The sequence below is a fragment of the Neodiprion virginianus genome, chromosome 1 (genome assembly GCF_021901495.1).
Source record: "Neodiprion virginianus isolate iyNeoVirg1 chromosome 1, iyNeoVirg1.1, whole genome shotgun sequence".
Taxonomy (NCBI): Eukaryota; Metazoa; Arthropoda; class Insecta; order Hymenoptera; family Diprionidae; genus Neodiprion; species Neodiprion virginianus.
This window is the reverse complement of record NC_060877.1, coordinates 11394787-11417022: the sequence shown is the minus strand read 5'-3', so window position 1 is coordinate 11417022 and position 22236 is coordinate 11394787. Positions and strand designations below refer to the sequence as shown.

The 22236-nt window shown below is 37.3% G+C and overlaps 1 protein-coding gene and 1 long non-coding RNA gene across 8 annotated transcripts; one reads left to right on the top strand and one right to left on the bottom strand.

Moving 5' to 3' along the window:
• The first annotated feature begins 12527 nt into the window (after positions 1 to 12527).
• Positions 12528 to 17602, top strand: LOC124300881 (uncharacterized). 6 transcript variants are annotated; one of them, XM_046755375.1, is made up of 7 exons: positions 12528 to 12620; positions 14312 to 14600; positions 14717 to 14956; positions 15010 to 15098; positions 15845 to 16237; positions 16480 to 16610; positions 17267 to 17602. In XM_046755375.1, the coding sequence occupies exons 3-7, from the start codon at positions 14719 to 14721 to the stop codon at positions 17331 to 17333; spliced, it is 918 nt and encodes a 305-aa protein (XP_046611331.1). In that variant the 5' UTR covers positions 12528 to 12620; positions 14312 to 14600; positions 14717 to 14718; the 3' UTR covers positions 17334 to 17602. The 6 variants fall into 6 exon arrangements, with proteins under 6 accessions (XP_046611331.1, XP_046611341.1, XP_046611322.1 ...); XM_046755366.1 differs by lacking the exon at positions 12528 to 12620 and adding an exon at positions 13338 to 13650; XM_046755357.1 differs by lacking the exon at positions 12528 to 12620 and adding an exon at positions 13714 to 14311 and having other exon boundaries at positions 14410 to 14600.
• Positions 15494 to 17236, bottom strand: LOC124300930 (uncharacterized). Of its 2 annotated transcripts, none has more exons than XR_006907364.1 (3): positions 16862 to 17236; positions 16294 to 16636; positions 15494 to 15668 (listed from the first exon to the last, which is right to left on the bottom strand). It is a non-coding gene; the product is annotated as an uncharacterized LOC124300930 (long non-coding RNA). The 2 variants fall into 2 exon arrangements; XR_006907365.1 differs by lacking the exon at positions 15494 to 15668 and adding an exon at positions 16090 to 16187.
• Positions 17603 to 22236: the final 4634 nt, after the last annotated feature.

Sequence of the window (22236 nt, the reverse complement as noted above, 5' to 3'; positions counted from 1 at the left end):
CTGTAAGCCGTTGCTGTATGATTTGCAAGTTTTCGTGAAATCGATACTTTGTAAACCGAGTATTTGGATTTGCGTAAACGTAACTTTTCGAGGCTTACACCTCAAAAACAGTCTTTCGATACGTGTGCAAAAAGGGAGTTGTGTCGAGTAAAACTGGTCCAAAGAAAACTATTTTCATAATTCCACTTCGATTGAATTTCCCAACATATCATATTCGTGAATAAAAAAATTATTATTGTAACTCAATTTACTTCTTCGTAAAATGTAACTCAAATTTTCTAATTTTTATGTAAATCATGAGCCGTGACTTCTTTAGGTGATCGTCACTAACAGCGTGAAATTTGAATATCGGTATCTACGGTACTATTCTTCAACGCTCTTGAATCGCACACGATTTCAATATCATTAGGATAATCCTTTGCGTCGCGTTAAACAATGCGAACTATTCTGTCCTGAAATAACCCTCGTATATATTGAAATATTGTGTAAACTGTACGAAATATTTTGAGAGACGTAGATTAGATAGAGAATAAAATATGTACGTTGTATAGTCATCAAATAACTGTCGATCAATGTTGCCCCACCTCCGATATGAACCCTTCAGGAACGAGATATATATATATATAACAGAAACAAAACAATAACAAAAAGTACCATATCCCCGGGAGATTTGGGTCGTGTCGATTTAACGCGCGAATCATATAAATATCGAGAGAATTAGGAATGTAACAATAATTACATAATTATTTATTCAATTAGGGGAATAATTTGTTTTCACATTCTTCCGTGCGAAAAAATTCCACATTATCCATTTCTCTGACCATCTGCGATTTGTAATCGACAAGGACCAATTCCCACGTCCCGACAATCTTTATATATTATATATTATACAGTGCGTATATATATATATGTACTGTATATAAAAAAGTATTATATATCAACATATCCGTAAATATTATATATTGTATAGAAGGTAGCGTATATTTTGTGAAAGAAATGGTCACAAGTTATACATTTATCTAATGACATATTTATTATATGATTTATAATTTATTACGGACGATGATTTCCGTTGGTGCAGCTCTACATTCCGTTTATTCCATAAACGTGTGAGTGTGTTTATTTTATTTGTAAATTTTTAAGTTATATTTTACGCATTTACGTACAAATGAGATCACCGTGTACATTTTATAATATTATTGTATACTATCATGTAAAATTGTTGTGTAAAAGAACGTGTAAAGATGTATATTATAAATATTTATGGTTTCCATCTGTGATCTCACTCGTTGGTGATATTTTAATTCAATGGTAACGATATATTATACAATTGAAAATAATTCGGTCAACATTCTATATACCTATAGTACTTGTAGCCCCGACGTGCGCTAAAAAACTCTAATTATAACCGCAAGGATGCAAAGTTGTAGGCGCTTTTTTTACTACATTTATTTCAAGTATTGCATGCATAATGCATTCCATCCCAATGCGTCCATTCTGTGACCCTGACGATTTCGGAACTGTTTATAGAATGATAGTTTTCACTACCAAAACTACGAAAAGATATTTTAGAGATTTTTCTGTATGCATGTATTTGTGAAAATTTGAACCATCTCAAGAACGTCGATTTTAAGACGAAAACTGAGCCTGTAATGTCAAAATGATCAGTTGTAGAATCTTTATTTGTGTATTATACTAATTTAATTTTAAGAAATTGTATGGGAAATGGGCGTAAAAAAAATTATAACCGATTTCGTCGAAACTATTCAATTTATAAATTTGAATCCAGAAAAAAAGCGATTGGTCATCACAATTCCGTTTGAGAACAGTACCATAATTTTTACTTCGTGAAGTTCATTCAAATTTTTTCAGAAATTATATTAATTTCGTTTTTTCAGATAGGGGGGTTAATCTTACAAAACGATAGGATTAAAAAACTTTTATACTTATTTCTTATTAGTTTTCTAAGTGAGAACCTACAGATGCAAAACAAAGAAAATACAAAATGGTCAGCGCCGTAGGCTGGGTAATCTGGAATGGAATGCCCTCTGTATTTTTCGAATCAAATGAAATGTCTATCATATGATAAACTAGCTACTCCAATACATTTGACAGACTCAGGCGCTCACATCGTCGGTACCGCAGGCACAAATTGTGAAACATTTTAGTTTGTAATAATATCTATAAGTATGAAAAAAAAGAGAAAAGTGAATTTGAAATATTAGAAACGAAAGAAATACAGAAATTTATGTGACTACCTTGTGAGTGACGTTGACTAAAACGCTAGATACGAGTGTGTTACTAATTGTCGTTACTTGATAAAATATTATGTACTATCATTTAATAAATGTGTTAATAAAATACAGTGACGTTAAGTGAATTATGTATACTATTTACACTTCTCTATGCCGCAAGTAAATTTATTCGTGGAAGTCAGGTGCGGTGTGTGCATTTTCACATCTTCACTACAAACCGTGTACGGAGGGAGAGAAATTCATCAACCAACAAAATAGATTTTTTTGAAGTCCGTTCAGTTCAATCTGGTATCCATTATTTGTATCAAATACAATGACGTCAATTCAACAATGTCGATTTAGTTAGTCGGTCAAAATGATTTAGTCAGGCGAATTCCTTGATTGAATAAAAGTCTTTCTTGTCGAAATCGAGTGAAGTATTGATTAGAGGGAAACTTTTGATGTGTTTCCGGAATTGAGTCAACTGAATGTCATTTCGTTCGAAGTTTATGTATCGTTCTTCCAAGCACCATGTTCGATGATAGCAACAATTAGATACTTCAAACAAAATAAGTACATGAATCTAGCCAACAAAAAATTTTACAGAATATATTCATCGTAAATATCAGTATATTACAACTATAAACGGCCTACTACATCCCCTCCTATAGGTCCATCGTAATAGTATATTGTGTGATAAGGGACGGAAGTTGCGATCGCCAACTTTCGGCCCGAGTCACACACGATAGTTTTTATAAAAAGTGAATGAAACGTGGTGGGGCCTTGCACGGTCGTGTTGCGGGACGCGAGTGGCCCATTTCTTCTCCCTAGGGACGAAAGTGATCTCCCAAGGAGCAAAAATGATGCAATTGTGAACTGCGTACGCGCGAACCCATCTTTACAACACTGAGATGAAATTGGCTACTTCCGTCCCGCTAAACTGCTAAGCAAAGCCCCACTTTTCATGCACCTGAGATAAAAAAAAGTGATTTTACTCGTTACTTCCGTTTGAAATCAATAACTGACATGCAATTATTTGCAACGCCAATTCTTTTAGCTACCAGAATCTTGCCCGACGTTCAACTACAGATAGAGGAGACCGGTCTAAACGAGGCACTTTTCAAATTTTCGTTGTCAGAATTGGTCTTGTCCAATGATAATAATTAGCTATAATCTTATCTCGAAGAGTAAATCTTCCACTACAAATGCCCATTGTTAGATCTTCTCAACTTTTGGTAGGTTAACCATACCATATTTATGTAATAATCAACTATTATGCCCCAATGTGCCCTGTATTCGGCGTTAGTTGGCGCGTTTACAACAAATCGATACCTACGGACAGAAACAGCTTATCTCATCAGTTAATCGTAAGTTAGAAACAGCTTATCTCATCATTTACGTTAGAAACGGCTTAAGTGGCAAATTTACACATTTTGAGATAAATAACTCAATATATTCCTTGCACTTTCCACGACAGTTTTTGAAATTTTCAACTTCCGGAAATAGACGTTGATTGAATCAAAGCTAAGAAACCAACTAGTGTACCTGAGAATCGCAAGTTCGTCCTGTGATGAAAAATGGGCTGATAGCATAATTAGTTCAGAATTTGACGGTAGCTGATTAATTACTCAAGTGTCATAACCACTGCTAAACACGGCTTGGATCAAAAGATACAACCAGTGCGCCAATTTACCCTTGCGCGAATTAGCCCCAGTCTCCCATATCCATAATATTGATCCTCATACTAGTTCATGTCTGTGCGTAAGCAATGACATGACGCAACCAGAATTCTCGCGGAGTTCCACCCTGATAGAAACCCTGAATGCATGATCAAGGGTTAATGGTAACAGACTTCAACCGCAGATATAGAGATGTTATCAATTTGATGTTGCAGTATGTATATCCAATGTGTCCAATTAATGTTCCTGCAGATCTTTTTGTCACTTGCAAGAGTCTACGAAAGTCTAATCATGCATCGGATCGTAAGATCAGTTTTTGCAGAATGGGATATGCGCGGGACGCTTGATACCAACATGACTATCCTGACCTTCACCATCTCCAACTTATTAATCGCCATTTCTCGAATAGTACAAACAATTATAAGAGTCATATCATTTAGAATATCATCTAAGTGTAACATCCCAAGAAAATCGAATTCTGAAAAATCACGTCTCATTGTAAGGAAGAAAAATCGTTTGCATTATCATTTTATAAATCTTGTCTTGTAAAACGTGTCCTAATTGATAATGAGTGAATTATTTCTAAGCATATGTTACTGATCGGATGAAAAGAGGTAAATTTAAGAATAGTCGTGTGGAGCACATCGTGCGAAAAATGTAGCTTCAACTGCACTTCAAAATTGTATTGCATTTGTTCTGACAATGACGTTTCTCCGTTGGCATGTGTTTTATGGACCATGAATTAATATGAGCCCATCGCTCGAGAATTCCATCGGAAGAAGCATTTTCCGATAAATTCGAAATATCTAATTTTAGTCTGTTCCGGTATTGCTTCAGTGGCACAAATTATATGGAACTGCTCACGTATTGTGTCGGTACTTGTGTGCCCAGACTTCGGAAACACGTGACTAGGGTTGACTGCCAGCTGGTCGTGATACTCGAAATAAACTCAATTATTAACTGACGCAGCTCTTGCAGAGACAAGCCAGATTATTTCAGCTACAAACTTGGAACCGCAAAGTCCTGCCACTCAAAGCCACCCAAATTACGTCCACGGATAACTTAACATGGAGGTAGGCACTTTGATATACAGGGTGGCCCTTTTAATCGCCCCAGGCTAATATTTCGAAAGCTTGAAGAGATACAAAGAAAAGATTGATACAAAACCTCGAGGGTGTCGAGGGGAAACGGTAATGCTGACACAAGTTGATTTGTGATTGCGCCACTTTTTAACAGACTTTTTGAGTACTTCGTGATTTTAAACAGGGAACACGTATTTTGACTATGATGCGATGACGGGCTGATGACCGCTTTTCTGGACAAATTAAAAACGTAAAAAAAAAAAATATTAATTGTTAAAAATTTTCAAAATTTTCGGGAAGTAGTATACTTGGCCATTTTTTTCTGAGGCAAGGCATTAATCCCCAAAGTTTCATTCTTGAATATATCTTCAAAATCCAGTATTACCCGATCATAATTGAAATATGTGTTCGCTATCTAAAACCACGAAGCACTCGAAAATCACAGCACGAAGCACTCGAAAATCACAGAAGTGGCGCAATCCACAAACCAACGCACATCAGCATCATCTTCTCCGTTCGCAGCCTCTCAAGTTTTCTATCAAACTTTTTCTCGTACCACTTCTAGTTACCAGGATATTCGCCTGGAGCAATTGAAAAAGACCACCCTGTATGCAAAAAAGAGCGGGGAACCTCGCAACCACAATATTGTTACGAAGGGTGATTTCTTTATTTAGAAACCTCCGGCGCGTAAGACTTGTTAACCATAAGGGTAACGATTTACCGAGTCGACGACAATCATGAACCTCTCTCTCTAACAAATGGCTGACGGTGTCAGATTCAAATGTGATCGTTAATGACAATAAGCAATTTGGAAATTATTGAAAATGACAGTCTGTAACACACTCTATGGGTCAGGATATGCTACGATGAAACACCTTTTCGCGGCTACGCCACAGCGTCGTTGAACTTATCTGTTACCCGAAATAACAATCTAGTCCTTTTTCCTTGTTTTTGGGCTTGAGTAACGTTTGACTCATGTTTGCACAAAATTTACTACGTTACAGCCCTTCGTCAAAAATGGAGTTGGCAATCTCTTTTTTCTTCAAAGCCCCGCAACGGTTTGCATCCAATGTATAATATGCATGGAACATGGTACGTAAATTTCCCAATGTGATTCTACCAAAGATTTTATAATTAACAAAATACGTTTTATAATTAATATAAGATCGTCCATTGCTTATACACGCTATGCGACACTCTATATCTACAACTATAAAATATGCTGCTGTATTAACCCTATTTTGTCACTCTGGGCGACTTTCACCCCGAACATTTTTCAAACTCCTCGCAGAGTGCCTCAGTCGTGGTAATTTTGATTGGGTAAACTGAGAGAGCTTTTTCACTGTAGACTGTTATTCTTGCTTTGTAAACGTAGATTTTATCTAGTCCCACTTCGAAACTGGCTCAATGCCGTCAAACACTGTGTATTTTTCAAATCTTGTACCGAAAACAACCAGCTTTTGAAAATTGACCGAAGACTGCGTAAACAAAGATTGAAATATGCAATTGCGGTAAATAAGAACTACCCAGTTCCTCACTTACGACAGTGCCAGCTATACCGGGAGTCAATTTTTATCTCACAGTTTCCTTTTATTCCACTCCATGCGCCAAAGAAAGCCCTAATATGAAGAATATAGCATTTAAATTCAGCGTATGCACCAACATTACTTTACCGCACTGTTCGGAAATAAACCACTTTACGCACACTCAGAGTTTTCAGAATCAAAATTTTTAAACACTTTTTAGAGAAAAAACATTCAACATATTTCGTAAATGATTTGTTTGCTTCAGTATTGGTCACCATCTTCTTTCACGTAGAAGCGCTCGAGGAGGAAAACTCAATGTGCTCATGTGGAGGCCAAAGTAAAGCCATTTCAGCAATAAAAACTTTTCCCCGATTCATTGTGAAATTACCCCTGTATTTCAGCCCTGATGCCTGGGCTACAGTTTGTTCCGCTGAGATAGCATTCCAGAGTAGCATGCAACACTTACATTACCTGTCATCGCGGATTTCATTCAATTCGGTATTTGTAGAGTGCTAAGCGCGCTGTGACTAGCGTTATCTGATTGTATACATGAGATTCACCGCGTACTGAGTAGGTACTGAGGAAAGAATGGACTCAATTGTCGATCCCACCCTATCGAAAATGAATAACAGGGACATGAATTGAAGTTAAAATGGAGCGCAGCAACACTGCTGGAACTATAAAGTAAACGGCATGTATCAAAAAATATGCTACTGAATGAGAGTAGTGGAAAACGCTTACCGTCCTTTTTTTCAAGTTATTCAAATATTGCTACAACAGAATAGTTTTCTTCGAGTTCAAATAAAACATAAAAATTATATATTTGACAATCCCGTCCTTCTATCTTATCAAGCATATTCCTATTCGCTTGGCTAAGAGCTTTGGTTCAAAAGATTTCATCTATAATTCTCTTATAGCTTCAAAACAGGTGCAGAAAATATGCGAGCTTCAAAGCTAACGTACTTTCTACGTATTAGTTACCAGGTAATAACAAAAGCTTCCTCATGGAAAATGAATTAGACAAAACTCGAAAGGGTTCGAAAGTTTCTCCATAGGTTGGGCTTCAGTTTTTGAACGGCAGGAAGCGGACAATCCTGCAGACAAAAGTCGCGAATAATTGTAACCTGAAACATTTAGAAATCAAGTGAAAAAATACAACTCACTGTCGATATGAAGCTATACTAGCTATTGTGTATTTGAGATACATTCAAGAACCAAAATAATTTTGCAACGGATGTGTTGAATGGAAGCCAAGATTGGAACTTCGTTCCATGGACCGTCTAAAGAATCATTTCGTTGAATATTGACATGGGTTTGCTATCGCTTCGGTGAGGTAGTTGGGACGGGCCAGATTAGTACTAAATATAGGTTTATCTCGATCCAATTATTCAGACAACAATAGATCAGCAGTGCTGTACGTAGAGTCCCGGAGCTTCAGGTTCAATTTAATCCTATGGAATTGAATTCTGGCCAGAGACAGTTGAAAACGTTAATTCAATAACCGCTGAATCGGAGCCAATGGAGAATCGATACACGGTCAATGGAGCATTGAATGCATATAAAACGTTTGCACTTTTGATGAAATATGCTGTATGGATTTCTAGAAGTATAACGAAAAAAACGACACTTGCCGGCAGATAGGCAACGGAAGTTACATCTGGGATATTTACTTGGTGTAGATGTTAGTTGGGTTATCTTTCTGCCGGCGAAGCCTTCGTTCGTATCGTTAAAACCCATTGCAAAACATTATTACCTGAATCGAGCTGGGTGATGAAGTAACCAAAGAGTGGTAGAACTTTGGAGATTTCCTCCACGTTTGTTGGTAACACAATTTTTTCGCAGTGCTCTATCGAGATAGAAAAGCAAACATATTTCCATTGTTTCATATTATTATAATCAATGCTACCACTCTTGCTAGTCAGCTTCCTTTTCAACATTTGTTTTTGTTGCTGCGGTAATAGAAAGGCGTGTAAGTTCTCGGATAAGAAAGACGAAGGGAAAACTTCTAACTAGGAATAGGTACTCTCTCCTCAAACCAGTGCAATTCTTAATTCCCAGAACGTTTTAGACTTTCCAGAAAAACGTGTTACCTTTCGAAAAAAATTATTGCAAAATTAAATGGGAAAAACTACGAAAGAGAGTTGTTTTGGAACTAGAATCAGTTAGACAACGAGAAGTGTAACAGTTGCGAATAACTGTTTTTCAATACTACTATTATTACGTCAACTTTACGAACTGCAGACTTGTCGTAAGACTTTCGTCTTTGAATTTTATCGGTGTTGTCATTCCTCTATCCAGTGTGTAATTTTTACAAAATTAATTCTTCACGTCCTATTTCATTTAATTGGCAAGCATATGTTGGGAATTCGTTTCGCTTTGTAATAAACGAATTTTTTATATTCATGAGAGTGCTTAGAAGAATTAAGGTCAAGTCTGTAGCTAGAATAACGAAAAATTGACAAACATCTGGGAAAACTTAAATTTAAACACGTACAGAATATATTACGAGATCAAATTGTGTCCCTATATTATGGAAATAAAAATTTATCGTGCACTCTTAAGAGGATTTCGAACCTGCGTTGAATACGGTAAATCATACTTTACAATTCCTTTGTTTTTTAACTAGCAAAATCTCATTAAGCTTTGGAAAATGATAGGGCTTCCCTCGTGGGGGAAAAAAAAACCCAAATGGACTGCTGAATTCACGGCGAAATTAACCCCCAACTTTGAGGGATATATTAGTACTTTTTAATTGATAGTTTACCCTAAATTTCCGGATCAATCTTCAAATTCAGGGTTGATCCTTACGGAAAAGCCCCCAAATTAACCCCTGAATTTACACTAAATTTAAAGCGGTACATTTGTATTCCCGAACGGACGGTTTGCCTCAAAATTCAGGGCCAACCCCCAAGTAGAAGTTTACCTGCAAATTGAGGATTTATTCTTCGAGTTTTCTGCTTCCTGTATGATTCGAGTGCAGACAATACACACGTGATTTTTAGTCATTGAGAATATATACTTTGCCATACCTTACCATTTTTGTGTACGCGAATGTATATTTATACACCGTAGATTGTCAATAATGAATTAAGGCGAATAACTGTTATTTGTTTGTTTATTAGAGGATGTAAAGGTAAAGTAAATTTTAAAGTAAAATAATGACACACAGTAAAGATCGTCGCATCTATTGTCTGCTTCTTTCCTAACCATTACGCCGGGTAAATTAGTTGAAGAAGATATACAACGAGAGATAAAATATAAGATTGACATATCTTCTGAAACAAAATAAATTTCGGGGTAGGTATCACCTTAAACCATTGACGTTTGACCCACGATGTTTTAAGCTCAAACGTAATTTACCATTTCAATTTAAGGGTTTACCCTAAACGAGAGTCAGGCATGATCCTCAGAGTCGAGAATAACCGGCAATTTCGATGGTACACCCTCTAATTTCGTATAGCATACGTTACAAAGAAAATTCGGTGAAAAACCAGAATACAATTTTTTTCGCAACGCGATACATCGCGAAAAATCCATGATATGAGAGTAGTCAAGTCCTCTGTTTTCGTATTGAGATACAAGAGTTTCCCAGACTCGAACAAAATTTTCGGAGGTCACTGTGATGTTTTTTATGCGTGATTCCCCGAGAAAGTGGGCAATTTGATACACAGTAGTCGTATCGATGCTCCTCCAGGCTTTAGTGATCAAGTGCAGGCTTTAGTGATCAAGTAGATCGAACATCGCTCCTTCCAACATCTCATCGAGTCGAGTTGATCGTGATTTTAAGAGAAATTAGAAACATAGTTTTAATAGAAACAATGTGTCTGCAACGTCAGCCGATCATTTTCCGGCCACTGTTAACACAGAAAACAAAAAAATGTTTTGCAGGACATTTCATTTTCTCATTGCGCTGTTTTATAGTTAATTTCCTTTAATTTCATTCCTTTATAATAATATAGTACACCCAGCGAACAGGTTAATGTTGCTATTCCCAGAAGATTTAGTATTGTTAGTTGACTATACTTTTACCACATTTTCTTGTAATTAGAACTATATTTCAACATTACTGTGACGATACTTGTTGTACAATAAATTCCTAGTAACTATAACAAAATGAGATTTCTCTCAGTGCGTGTTAATTACAAAAAGACTTTTGCAAATCCAACGCTATGATTTATAATGTATTAGTCGAGAATTTGTGTGAAGTTTACTATAAAATCTGTTGAGGAATGAATAATTTTATAACCACATAAGATTCCAACTGTTTGTCAATAAGTATCTCTCCTTGTACTGTTTCCCGAAAATGGATATGCTATAGATATTCACCGACGTATAACTCGATGAGTGTCAGATCTTGAGACGAGATCCTCATAAACCCACAGAATTCCTCGGAGATTAGAGCGCTGCAGCGCTGCCGGGGACGAGACGTCTTGCGATTATCGCCAAGCGACGTTCCCGCCAGAGAAGTGTAAATATCATGATTTCTCAAGGGTGGTCCTTCGACTTTTGGCTTCCAATTACCCAAGGAAATAGGAAGGGCTAAGTTTCTACTCTAGATGTTTATTAGATAACAGTCTAGTGCACCAGTGCCCAAGGGTTTCGTTCACGATCAGCTTGTCGAGTAACCCGAACATTGCCCGTTGGGCTGGGCCGAGCTCGAAAATAAGCTCCTTCCAAAATCGATCAGACCTGTTCTCGAACCCGAGTATATGGCTAACTGGCGCGAAGGGCGGTCCAGGGGATCGGAACGGGCAACGCGGAGGGTTCATTGAAGATCCCCGCTGCCCTCGCTTTTCTATTTTACACGTACGTAATGCGTATACTTTTTGCTTTTATCCTCGATAATAACACGGCCTCATGAAAAAAAGTATCTTGTCCAGCGGACTAGACCACCATACCAATATGTGTTGGACATGCTGAATCCGAATCCAGTGTCGGAATTGCTCCAGCACTATCAGAACAAGACACTTTGTGTGGCTGTGTAATGCATGTACCTACTTATGTACATATACGTGATACATCTATACTTTGAGTATCCGACCGACGATTTGTGAATTATTTCCATTTGCGAATTTTTTGTTTAAACCTTTTCAGGCAATTGAAAATATACGGAAATTGAAGCAGACTACTAGAAACTCATCATGCGAGCACATTTCACTAGAAAATTAACCAAATTGCCTCAGTAACGCATTTCACAGTAAAATCGTTTAAATTCTGTTAGTAACGTTGTTGAATGTAAACAGCATCTGGAAACGGTGAATGCCAGTAGGCAAGATATTCTAAACTCAGATTCATATTAATTATAGGTCAAGAATCCTTAAACGATATTTTCGTTACCTAATATTTTAGAAAATATATATATACGAAACATATTATTTCCCATGTCTACAATATATACATATATACGATAAAACAATATTAACTGTCTAACGAATCTTAATATTCCGTCTATACATACCGGTTTTTCCGTATTGCGAGATTTAGCGAACCTTCGATATTTCCATATTAATTAACCAGTATTACGATATTATGGTATATACCGGAATCTCGATATTTCAGTATCGCTATTGACAAATGATTCCCACATCGATACGTTTCTAGGACGAAGATACCGAAATAAATTTGGTATATCAACAGGCGCACACCCCTACTTATTACCCTCATGTTTCAATCGCTTGTCCATATAGTTTTGTGTAATAAAATAAATAAGTTGACGGCGACGATCATACGTTTTCTATAACACGAACTCAATAAATCAGCTAAAAATTTTCGCAACACATAATCTTCTTCTACAGTGAAAAGCACGATTTTCCACTATTCATTACTCTAAATAACCTTACACATTTGAATACATCGCAAACTGCTGTTGTAATAGTACTACGCATGCGTCACTAGAGAGAGAAGGAAGATCGGTTGTTACGAGCGCCCAATTTTCTTCATTCTGTCCTTATACCTGTATGGGAAGTATCCCTTTTACTTCCTGGCATGCATTAAACCGACCCTCAATCGGCCCGAGAAAGAGAAGTCTGGTGCGGGCAGGTTGTTAGTTGTGTTATTCTGACTTGACTGTTTCATAGCATCATTCATAGCCTCCAGAACGTAAGTTGAATATACTGTAGGTACATAACGTGCAGACATAGACACTGAACAGCTATTTTGTCCCTAGTCGATTTCGGGTGCGTTCCGAAATGAACTTCCAGTGTTGTCAACTATCTTTTATCTCTTTTGCGCTGCCGAGTTCGTGAGTAGCTCGTGAGCCGACTACCTCTGCCTTTGTCCTAGGGAGTTTTTAACGCTATCAGCTAGTTTCGGAACGCACCCTTCGTTGACAATGGAGTCAGCCCGTAGCGCCACCGCCGGCTGGCCGCAACCCATTTGAAATTTGTATTGTTGAATTCTGTTATTCTTACGAAGATTGAGCCTGTTTTACGGCCGGCTGTCGGTGATACGTGGACTGATCCCATTGCCAACGTAATCGAATAGGTAGAAAATTAGATGTTTCAAAATTCGTGTTCACATGTAAACAGCAAAATACATAAGGTTTCCTCAAGGGAGCTCGAGACCTACCTTGAAAGAAGGAGGCCAATTACACCCGTATTCATAGTCCTTCCTTGAGGAACAAGGATTCCTTGTTCCTCATTTCACGTTTCATAGACCTTCCTCGACAGAACAAGGAACCATATTGGCCTCCTTCTTTCAAGGTAAGTCTCGAGCTTCCTTGAGGAAACCTTCGGCACTGCGATTGGCTGGTTCGTTTCATGTAGCCAACGCTTACGCTTGCGCTTGGCGTCTATGCACTTATGACCCGTATGGCGCGGATCACAACCAGTTTACAGGTTAACTTCTTTGAGGTTATACGCTCTCATCAACCGACGCAACTTGACAATGAGAGCTAAGCAGTTCGAGTTAGATTTAAATATAGCCGAGTGGCGCTTCGATCAGCAGTTTTACCACCATAAGCAATCATATATCCCTAAATATGTCTTCCTTCTGGAAGGAATAGCCAAGTTGTGACCATGAAACGAGGACGCCTCTGAAATTCAAGGAAGCCTTCATCAAGGAGTCCTTTATCCTTGAAATAAGGAGGGACTATGAATACGGGTGTAACTGTACTTTGGGACAAGTCGAGGTGTGATACAAATATATAAACTTATTTTGTCGTACATCGACGCGCGTTGTCATTTTCTTGGGTTTCGTATTCACGAGCGTTCTCATCGGACATATACCCGTTTTTGTTTGATTTTACTTGCCTAGAGTTAAATATACACATGCCTTAGTTCTAATTTGTGGATCTAATCGAGACCGACTTAAATTTCCATTTGATATACTATTAAAGCTGTTGCGTATACTTTTAAATCTATTCCCACGATATTTGTCAAAATTCGTAAATCCGTAAATTAACCATTTAAAATGCCATTTCGACCGGTAGTGACGTAATTCAATCGCCAGGTCTAGATTTCCCACAGTCCAATTGTAATTGTAGTCGGTGAATCTAGAATATTTTTAGTGAGAAACGAACTCAATCTAGTGGAGCATCTGGCAATACTGCGTCAACGGCACATGCCATTTGTCGCAACCATGTCGACTCTCTGATCACACATATTACTCGAGTGTTGAAAGTTATTATGCAAGATAGTCGCTATGTATAAGACAAATGCGTTAGGACCACTGATACATAGGTGTACTAACCAAACTACACTATTTTTTTCTCACCGCCTAGTACAGAGTACTGTACGAAACATAGATCAGCGAGCATTTCAGTATATTCAGCTCAATGGTTCAATTTCCAGGTAATATAGTTTAATGTATACGCTGCACAGCAGTTTGTGATCCTTATTATAATCTCCCTGGTTTCAACTGTCACCGATTGCCCAAACGGAATTGATAGACCGTATACCCTTGCTGTATACGCATGAGGCAAGTTGAATCTGGCCGCACGAGGATGCATATAATATGTGGACGGTAATACGAGGCTCGGCAAACTGCCTCGGGTTGTGCACCGAAACTGCCTCGGGAGTAGGCGGCGTGAATATGATTCAGCGCGAATTTTAGAACCCCAGCCACACACATTGAATATCAGTGAGCAAAATTTCAGAACAATAAAGTTAATTTACTAGTCTAAAGATGAGGAAGAGTAGTTGTGATATTGACACAAGCAATTAAGTACGTATGTCATTAGCTGAACTATGTTGCAGATATGAATTGGACCCAGGAAGAGTGTTTACAAGTAATAAACGAGTATCGTAAAAGAAAAGTTCTTTGGAACCCGCGCGATCCGCTTTATTATAACAAAATAACAAAGGAAGATGCTTGGACAGAAATTGCTGTAAAATGTTGCAGGAGTACTGAAGAATTGAAAAAAAAAATAGAGAGTCTCAAAAGCACATACAGGCGTGAAAAGACGCGAGCAAGAAAACGCTATAAAACAGGAAAAGGTAACGAGACGTTTCTCGAAGTTACATTTGCTTCAAAGTATTCCATTTTACAGGGCGAAGTGAGATTCATCAACCGCAATGGTTTGCTTACACCAGTCTACAATTTCTGGACAATAAAAATATACCCTACAAGACTCTGAATGTAAGTGTTTCTATTGAAAAAGATCCTGATTTAATTTCAAATATTGTTAGGCTAAAGATGTATAGAATGAATGTTTGTCCAAGCATATTCGTTTCGCCACAATACCATACCAGCTTTACAAAAGAATCTTATCAATTCATCTCTTATTTCTCGAGTACTATGTTTTCTTCTGAAAGGTACATTTCCCAAAGGTATAATAAATTTCAAGGCCTCCTGGCTGTTTCACCATGTCCTAAATATTATTATATGTTCATATGTATGTGTGTTCATATGTCTATATGTTCATTGAGCTCGCTATCGCAAGTGCAAAGAATTATTACTTTCCAATTTTCCAATCTGTCTACAACTTCTGAGTAAACCTTTATCGCAAACATGTCCTTGGCAGCTGATATCGGCGAACATGAAATTGTAATCAGCATCCACTGCAGTCATTAAGACAGTACTGAACTGGGATTTTCAATTGAGAAAATAGTTTCCACTGAGTATTGTTGTTCATCGATAGTTTGAGAAATTTTTAGTATTATCAAAAGTGGCAAGAATTTGCATTCCAGCTTCTGGATTGGACGACATCTGAAAATGTTGATAAATGAAAACTAAGTGCTTGTGTGAGAATAAATATTCAAGGAGGTGACAATTTTGAGAAACTATGAACAAAGTTTGGGAAATTATATAAAGCAACTCCGACAGAATGCACAAATAATAGGTGTACAATTAGTTATTTGTTTTTTTCTTGATGTGGTTTCTAGAATGTGCAAAACATGTCTGATGAAATACCAACAGAGCATTTTAACAGCGAAAGTCTTGATGACAGTAACAACATAGGAAACCAGTTCAAAAACGAACAGATCGAATTAGAAAATTTGCAGGCATCGGATGCCGAAGAAGCATTAAACACTGAGAAAACAGAGTTCAGTACTCTGAGAACCCGAGTACTGAAAAGAAATAACATTGATCAAGACCAAAGAAATGCAGAGGCGTTTGATTACATACGACAAGTACCTGCAAGATCTGACCAGTTGAAAGATGAATGTAGTCTCTTTGGTGATTATATTGCGGCAAAACTACGCAAATTCGATGATCGATCACGTGCTATTGCAGAACACAGAATTAGTAACACCTTATTCGAATTGGAGATGAATGTAAGTTAGCATATTGAAACTTGAATAAATTATTCTTATATATTTTTATAACTTACACTTATTCATGTAAACCGTACAATCCAACCTCTTAATAAGAACGCCAAAGCCCCTGAGGTGTAGAGTTTTTCACGAATTCCAATACCTCCACCATACGTGTGCTCCTGACTCACAGGCTCTCACAGGCTGAGCGCATTTATTGAGAGGTTCGCATGCTAGTAATTTGGGCTTTGACGTTGAGTCAGTGCGGGAGATGTGCGCGAGCAAGAAACTGGGGAAGCGTTCGTAATGCGGGTGATCTTATCGAGATGTCGGACTGTGACTATGCTCCTGTCATTCACAGCAATTTTCCCCGATATACAGTTGAAATGCAGCAGTAAGCAGAAAAAATCAACGCAATGACTATGAAATACAATATTAATATTCTTAGTTCTGACATTCATCGTTCTGCATCATCCAGTCTGGTAATTTAAGATAGCAGCTCAGCTTTGTTCAATCATTAAGACTACATCCCTTCTGCTTCTACCACTAAATCTCACTATCAATTAGAACAGTCAATGTTTTTTTAGAGCTATCTATACGTAAAACGATTCTACATAACCAGTATTTGTTGTATATTTTTTTAACCTTGGTGTAATCTTGAAACTGTTTCAAGTACAAGTTATTTCAATACTTTAAAAAGATATTGTCAAGTAAAGGAATTGTTAGTTCCAAAAAAACGTAAAGTTATTGCCAATCGTTCATCAGTCGGGACTATTTGTCAAATGATATTTTATATGATACTAAAATCTTGTGCCAACGTCCTTAGTGAAGTTTGTAAATCCAACTGCATCTTCTGATTGTGGCAAGTAATTTAGCAACACGGTGTCAGTTGCATTTTTTTTTTGCCGATTTCTTTTTAATATATAACTACGTTGTCCACCAGCACCGTCGACTTTTCTTTTTTCCTCCGTTTGTAATTAACTTGCACAAACTACGCTAACAATAAGGTTGTCATATGACATTTCCGTTCTGCTCATTCCGCATAACTAGGAACTTATGGATGGACGGAGCAGTGTTGGCAACCCTGAAAATGGTGCCTATCATACGAGGGACGTAATTTCATCGTATTTCAGCAAAGATTATCGTATTCTGGTTTATATTAAAATATTATATTGACGATGCATAGCATATTTCAATTTTTATTATCATGACCGTATATTGCACCGATTATGCGATGTATTTTTCATTTTACGATCTTTTCTCGCGTCAATCACCCGCATGGCGCCAAAATTAGCATATTCCAACATCTTTTTAAAATCAAAGTAGATCCAGTTTCAATAAATCAGTTGTTTATTACCCTGAATATTAAAATAAATAAATATATGAGAAATTCTATGTCAAGTCGACCAATGATTTTCCCTTATCATTTTCGATTCGCTTCACGATTTTTCAGACGATTCTACAGTCGCAAAAAAGCACTCCAGAATTATTTATCGATTTTTCCCTCCATCCGTTAATTTTCTATGATTATTCAAACCCATCTCAAAATTGGCATTTTTTAAAAATATCAAAAAATTCTGAAAAATCTTATTTTTCGATCCGATCATTCTGATACCCGTTCCACGACGGAACGATTTTTTTCTTATATTTTGTTGAGCACTTTAAACATTTTGAACAATCGAAACACCATATTCTAATATTTCGAAAATTGTCGAAAGATCATTAAAACTTCTGTTTTCAATTCTGAATTTTTTAACGCAAGGCCGCAGTTTTAAGTAAATTTTGCTCTTTTATTCTCTTCGTGTATCTAAGAATTATTTCAAATGCTATAGGATGATTGAGAGATGGCCAAAGTTTCAAAATCATTTTTTTTTTTCAACTCTGCTTCCTCGACCAACTCTACCGTAAAATCAAACATAGTGTATTACTCCGAATAAATTGGTCACAATGTGTTATTGATGAGCTATGAACTTACACATTAAACATTCAACGGGGTATACTTTCGAAAACGAAAACGAATATCAAAATATGCAATTTTGCTTCTTCACTGGAGAAAATGTTGTCACAAACTTACGTAAAAATCTATGAGATTGTACGTACCCTAAATTTGCTCCGATGAAATCGAATGACAATTTTACCGCTCTTTTAAAACAATTTTCCCGGGTCACGCGATTGTTACGTAATGCAACTGTAATGTAACGTTAATCGTTTACTTTTGCCCCGCCCCCCTCCGCCAATTCGCGTTACGTAATTCGTTTACAAACCTCTACAAATGACAAAAAGACGACTTTGTAAAGACATCTAAAAGTTGACTCACGACATGTGTTACCGGGGATGTTTTAAGATGAAATTTTTTGCAATAATAAACCTACGTTCATCAGACTTCCAGCTTATAAACCATACGAATGCTTCACAATTTTTGTAGTAAGAGATGGTAATTTTCTTTGATTATTGTGAACAGAAAAAGTTTCCGGATGAAAGGCAGTGAAGCGGTGTCCATGGTGTACACACCTATGAGTGATTTACACCCCTAAATTTGCATAATTTAGAATCTTGGGTCAAATAATGTTTAGTGTCTCTCACGTGCATAAAATCATTGTATAATCCTTAAAATGTGATTCCACTTGACTCCGGCGGCACCATGTCAATGTGGTGCAACCATGTGTCAGCTATTCAGACTACTTTATTAACATTTTATTGTAACTTCAGTTACAACAGTAGCTCATCACAACTATTTCGTCCACAATAATCATCCAACGTACAATTTCCACCCAATAAATGCTTAAAATGTTTCTTAAATATCTAGAATTTAAGGCGCGAAAATCACTCGTACGTGCGTAAATATTTACCCTTTAATAGTCTTAATGGGATTTACGGGAATTGTTAGTGGAAAATTAAGAAATGAAATAGATACAGTGTTCATTCATTTCCAGGTGCACTTAAGTCAGCACGGAGAACTTATCATACATACATACATACATATCAGATACAAGTGATTGCAATAAATAAGGAGACGGTAGGGGTAAAAAAATTATCTAATGTGTATATATTATTGGAATATGGACGAACAACGATCTTCTCTATGCTTTCAATTATGCGTCAGAATACAATTGAGTACACAAAGTGAATTTTGATTGACGAAATCGGAACCGGAAAACTTGAAAAACCCCCAGTTTCCTAACTTGATATATTAGGATTACTCAAATCGATTTATTCACTCAAATTCTTATGAACATGTTGATTTTACGCTTGCATTTATGGTACATTCCTGAATTACGCTTAAATTCAGGGTAAAATGATAAAGATATAGTCCGAGATGCATGACTATGTCTGTTAGCAAGGCACATTCTACTGAGCATCGACCTGCATCGTAAAAGTTAAGCTTGAAATTCCATCAATATTTGTAGATACCTATATCGATTGCTCACGAGAGATGTGGCGCGTGATAATCGGCATCAAAGGATTTCACCCTTCCAATCCAATACCCTAACGGACCTGTAGGCGAAGAAAATGGTGGAGGTAGATAAAATTGTCGTTTGTTCTGCTTTGTAGTTTACGATGCGAACTACACATGCGCAATGACACACTTTACGTATATATCGGTACACGTATGTACAGTAAAATGCAACAATGCCTTTATCTTCCGACCAACTTGCCTTCGGTCCGAAACACAATGCGAGTTCAATTCCATAGAAATTATGTGAGTATGACTGACGATGCAGCTGACGTGAAAAAATGGACCGCATTGTCACATAATTCGCATAGAATCGAAGTCGCATTTTGTTTCGGACTGAAAACAGGTTAGCCGGAAAGTTGAGGCATTAATGCATTTTACTATAATGTTCGTTAATATCTGTCCTTTCCGGTTATCTTGTTTTTGGTCCGAAACAAAATGCGAGTTCGATTTTGTACGAATTATGTGACCATGACTAATGATGCAGTCGACGTGAGAGATTCGGAATCATTGTCACATAATTCGTATAAAATTGACCTCTCATTTCGTTTTGAGGCCTTCTGTATAACCCTTTTCAGATTATTAGGACTCCCAGGAACACAGAACACACGAAAGAAAGCGTGGGACCATCAGCAGAGAAATGACCAAGAAAATCTGTCGTTTCGCTGTAACTTTTGATCCGTTGCTCGCAGCGTATTGGGACTGCGTCCAATAGATTTCGTTCGCAAAATTAAGTCGGACTGGTCCATTAAATAATTGATTTCAGCACTCTTCAGAATGGCAATAATATTCACCGAAAATTCAAAGGGATTAGCCTTACTTTTTTGGGTAAAAAATCTGTTTTTGTGGAATCTAATTGTATGATCCTATACAGACTAATCGGAGGCTTGGGATTGCAGAGATGACATTAGAATGATCTTAGGACCAACAGCAGAGAATTTACGATGATAATCTTCTGTTTTTTAGCTGCAACTCTCGATCCATCGCTCGCAGCGTATTAGGACTGTGCCTAATCGATTTACACCAATCAATTTATTGTATCATTCTGGAAATCATCTCAAAGTATCCTAAAAATATTCATAGAGATCAGCTTCACTTTCTTTTACAATTTTCGAAGCTAAAGTTACCATATCAGAATCGATTTGTCCGCGTCTTTTCAGACTAAATGGACCCTGCGGAATGTAAAATAGACATCCAGATCAACGATCAGCCGTGTCGGTAAAGCAACTCAAAATTAAATCATTACCGACACAAATAGGCATTTCCGGGAATAATTAGACCTTAGTAGAACCGCAGAATAAGTTGAAATTGTAGTGCTTTCAAAATGTTTCCCAGATTAAATGATCTGCCCACATGCTCGAGAAGTGGAAAAAACTTAGATGCGAAACGAACTAAATATCGCGTGTCAATCCTATCTACAGCCAGTAGTTCTTATTTACCGAGGGAACTTATCATTGGTATGAACCCAGACGTGTTATTCACTTTTATTCACGACCAGCCAACGCGCAACGGTTAGTTTGCACGTCGCCTTACCGACGTCTGATTTCCGTGCAAGGCTCCTACTTTATCTACCGATGGTTAAGCGATACAATACTTCATAACCGATAGTCGGTAACTCCAGTTGTAGGAATCAGTTGTCAACAGCCGTAGCTACACCGCATCATCCCGTTTGAATCGTGCCTTTAATCGAGCCATGAAAAAAAGTTTTAAGTTCAAAGTTATTGTGTTAAAAATATCGAATGATATAATTTGAATGTGAATAAACTTCACTTTTAATGTTTTCTGCAAATATTTTACTCTCACTGATTACACAACCCGGAAAAAACGTTCTAGATCTTTTGGATCAGGGAATTGGAAAAGAAATTTAACATATAATCGACAAGTCATTACTTCCCAGAAATAGGAACGTGAAGTTTAAGCCTGTGACCTGGCAGCTTCGTTTGAAAAGGAACCACCCACCTAGGTTTACACCATGACAAAAAGCGGTATTTCATTGAATCCCGAAATCACATCATCATGCCCAGCCGAGCAGGTTGCACGAGAATGACAGAAGCAAGCCCTACAGCCATTGGCGAGAAGAACGGTGTCGTAAAATCTAAATAAAACCGGTACATAGGTGCCTGTTTAGATAAACTGCCTGTTCTGCCCTTGAAAATTTAACCTCACAACTATGCACATAGCGTAATTGGAGTGTGAGAAGGTCTTTAAAATAAACAGTGAACCGTTTTGTATGACAATATGACCACGAGACCTGCTCGAATCTCTACAATGGTATCCAGTTACACATGTAATTGTATATACACCTATATATAGAATCCATATACACTCGCTGATTAGATGGTGATAAACGCGGTTGGTGACGGCATGCTGATAACGTTGTAAATATTAAATAACGTATTTGCCGACCGTATTAAGGAAGTTCAAAATAAACAGTCAACGGTGTCTCGACTTTAAGGTGCTACTGTGCAAGATCTGAAGTACCACTGATAACTTTTTTAAACGCGCAAAGTTTAAGCTCCAGGAAACAAATCACATATTCATCATAACTGATTATTTTTCTCCTGTA

Excerpts from the sequence above, each read along its gene's own strand:
- LOC124300881 (XM_046755347.1), top strand. Across the intron at positions 14,957-15,009 it reads ACGCTATAAAACAGGAAAAG|GGCGAAGTGAGATTCATCAA; the intron begins GTAACGAGACGT and ends TCCATTTTACAG. Across the intron at positions 16,238-16,479 it reads TATTCGAATTGGAGATGAAT|TGCGGGAGATGTGCGCGAGC; the intron begins GTAAGTTAGCAT and ends ACGTTGAGTCAG.